Source organism: Cebus imitator, unplaced genomic scaffold (genome assembly GCF_001604975.1).
Source record: "Cebus imitator isolate Cc_AM_T3 unplaced genomic scaffold, Cebus_imitator-1.0 Scaffold263, whole genome shotgun sequence".
Classification (NCBI taxonomy): domain Eukaryota; kingdom Metazoa; phylum Chordata; class Mammalia; order Primates; family Cebidae; genus Cebus; species Cebus imitator.
In genome coordinates, this window is record NW_016107578.1 from 2,060,289 (window position 1) to 2,061,645 (window position 1,357).

The 1,357-nt window shown below is 51.7% G+C and overlaps 1 protein-coding gene across 1 annotated transcript in view; it reads left to right on the forward strand.

Annotated features, from left to right (window-relative positions):
* MYO1F (myosin IF) overlaps positions 1 to 711 on the forward strand; it is a 54,471-nt gene extending 53,760 nt beyond the window's left edge. Inside the window, exon 27 of the mRNA XM_037728387.1 lies at positions 217 to 711. Coding sequence (XP_037584315.1) covers positions 217 to 293 — 77 coding nt within the window. The 3' untranslated portion in view covers positions 294 to 711. The remainder of the gene's footprint in view (positions 1 to 216) is intronic.
* Positions 712 to 1,357: the final 646 nt, after the last annotated feature.

Below are 1,357 nucleotides of genomic sequence, written 5' to 3' on the forward strand. Positions count from 1 at the left end.
TAAAAAAAAAAAACCATGAAGATGGGCCAGGTGTGGTGGCTCACACCTGTAATCCCAGCACTTTGGGAGGCTGAGGCAGGAGGATGGCTTCAGCCCAGGAGTTCAAGACCAGCCTGGGCAACATAGGGAGACCTCATGAACAAGGCAGACAGATCTGGCAAGGGAGCTTTCTCCAGGACTAGCTAGGGGCACCTCAAGCTTTCCTCTCTCCCACAGATTCCTCGGGCTGGTGGAAGGGCCGGCTTCATGGTCAGGAGGGCCTCTTCCCAGGAAACTACGTGGAGAAGATCTGAGCTGGGGGCCTGGGATTCTGCCTTCTCTTTTGCCCGCCTGTCTGCCTGCCTGCCTGCCTGGTGGGGAGCCAGGCCCTGCCAATGAGAGCCTCGTTGACCTGGGCTACCTTGGCCTAAAAGTCCAGTCCTGTGGCCTCCAGCCCTGCCCAGGCCATGGGTCTGTGGGTCCCTGGTGCAGCCCCCCGTCCCTGGGCCCTGGTCTTCCCCCAACACCACACCCGCTGCCTCTTCTCCATTTCTGCCTGTGTCAAATGGGACTAACAGCAGAATCTACCTCCCACCTGCCGTGTGAATAAGAGATGAGTCTCAAGTCCTGGGCTGTTGGCAAAGTGCTGGGCACAGTTGCAGGGAGGGGTCCTTGACAAGTGTGACTGCTCATTTTGTCATCACAAAGGCAATAAATGTTTGCCAGGTGAAAGCATGAGTGAACTTACTAAGAGGATGAACTCTTAGTAAGTTACAAGGATGAACTTACAAGGATGATGTTTTCACAACCCTGTGAGGTAGGAGCCATGAAGGATTCCATCTTACAGGTGGAACAATGGAGGCTCAGAGAGGTTCACTGACCCAAGACTGCACGGAGCCATGCTTTGCATTCATATGTGGCTACAAAGCTTGAACTTGTCCCAGTTTCAGCCAGGCGCAGTGGCTCACACCTGTAATCCCAGCACTTTGGAAGGCCAAGGTGAGCAGATCACCTAATGTCGGGAGTTCAAGACCAGCCTGGCCAACATGTTGAAACCCTATCTCAACTAAAAATACAAAAATTATCTGAGCGTGGTGGTGGGCACCTGTAACCCTAGCTACTCAGGAGGCTGAGGCAGGAGAATCCCTTGAACCTGGGAGGTGGAGGTTGCAGTGAGCTGAGACTGTGCCTTTGCACTCTAGCCTGGGCAACCAGAGCAAGACTCCTTCTAAAAAAAATTTTTTTAATTAGCTAGTCTCATGGTGCATGCCTGTATTTCCAGATGGCTGCAGTGAGCTATGGTTACAATGATGTACTCTAGCCTCAGCAACAGAGCAAGACACAGTCTTTATTTTCTTTTCTTTTTTTTTTTTTTTTT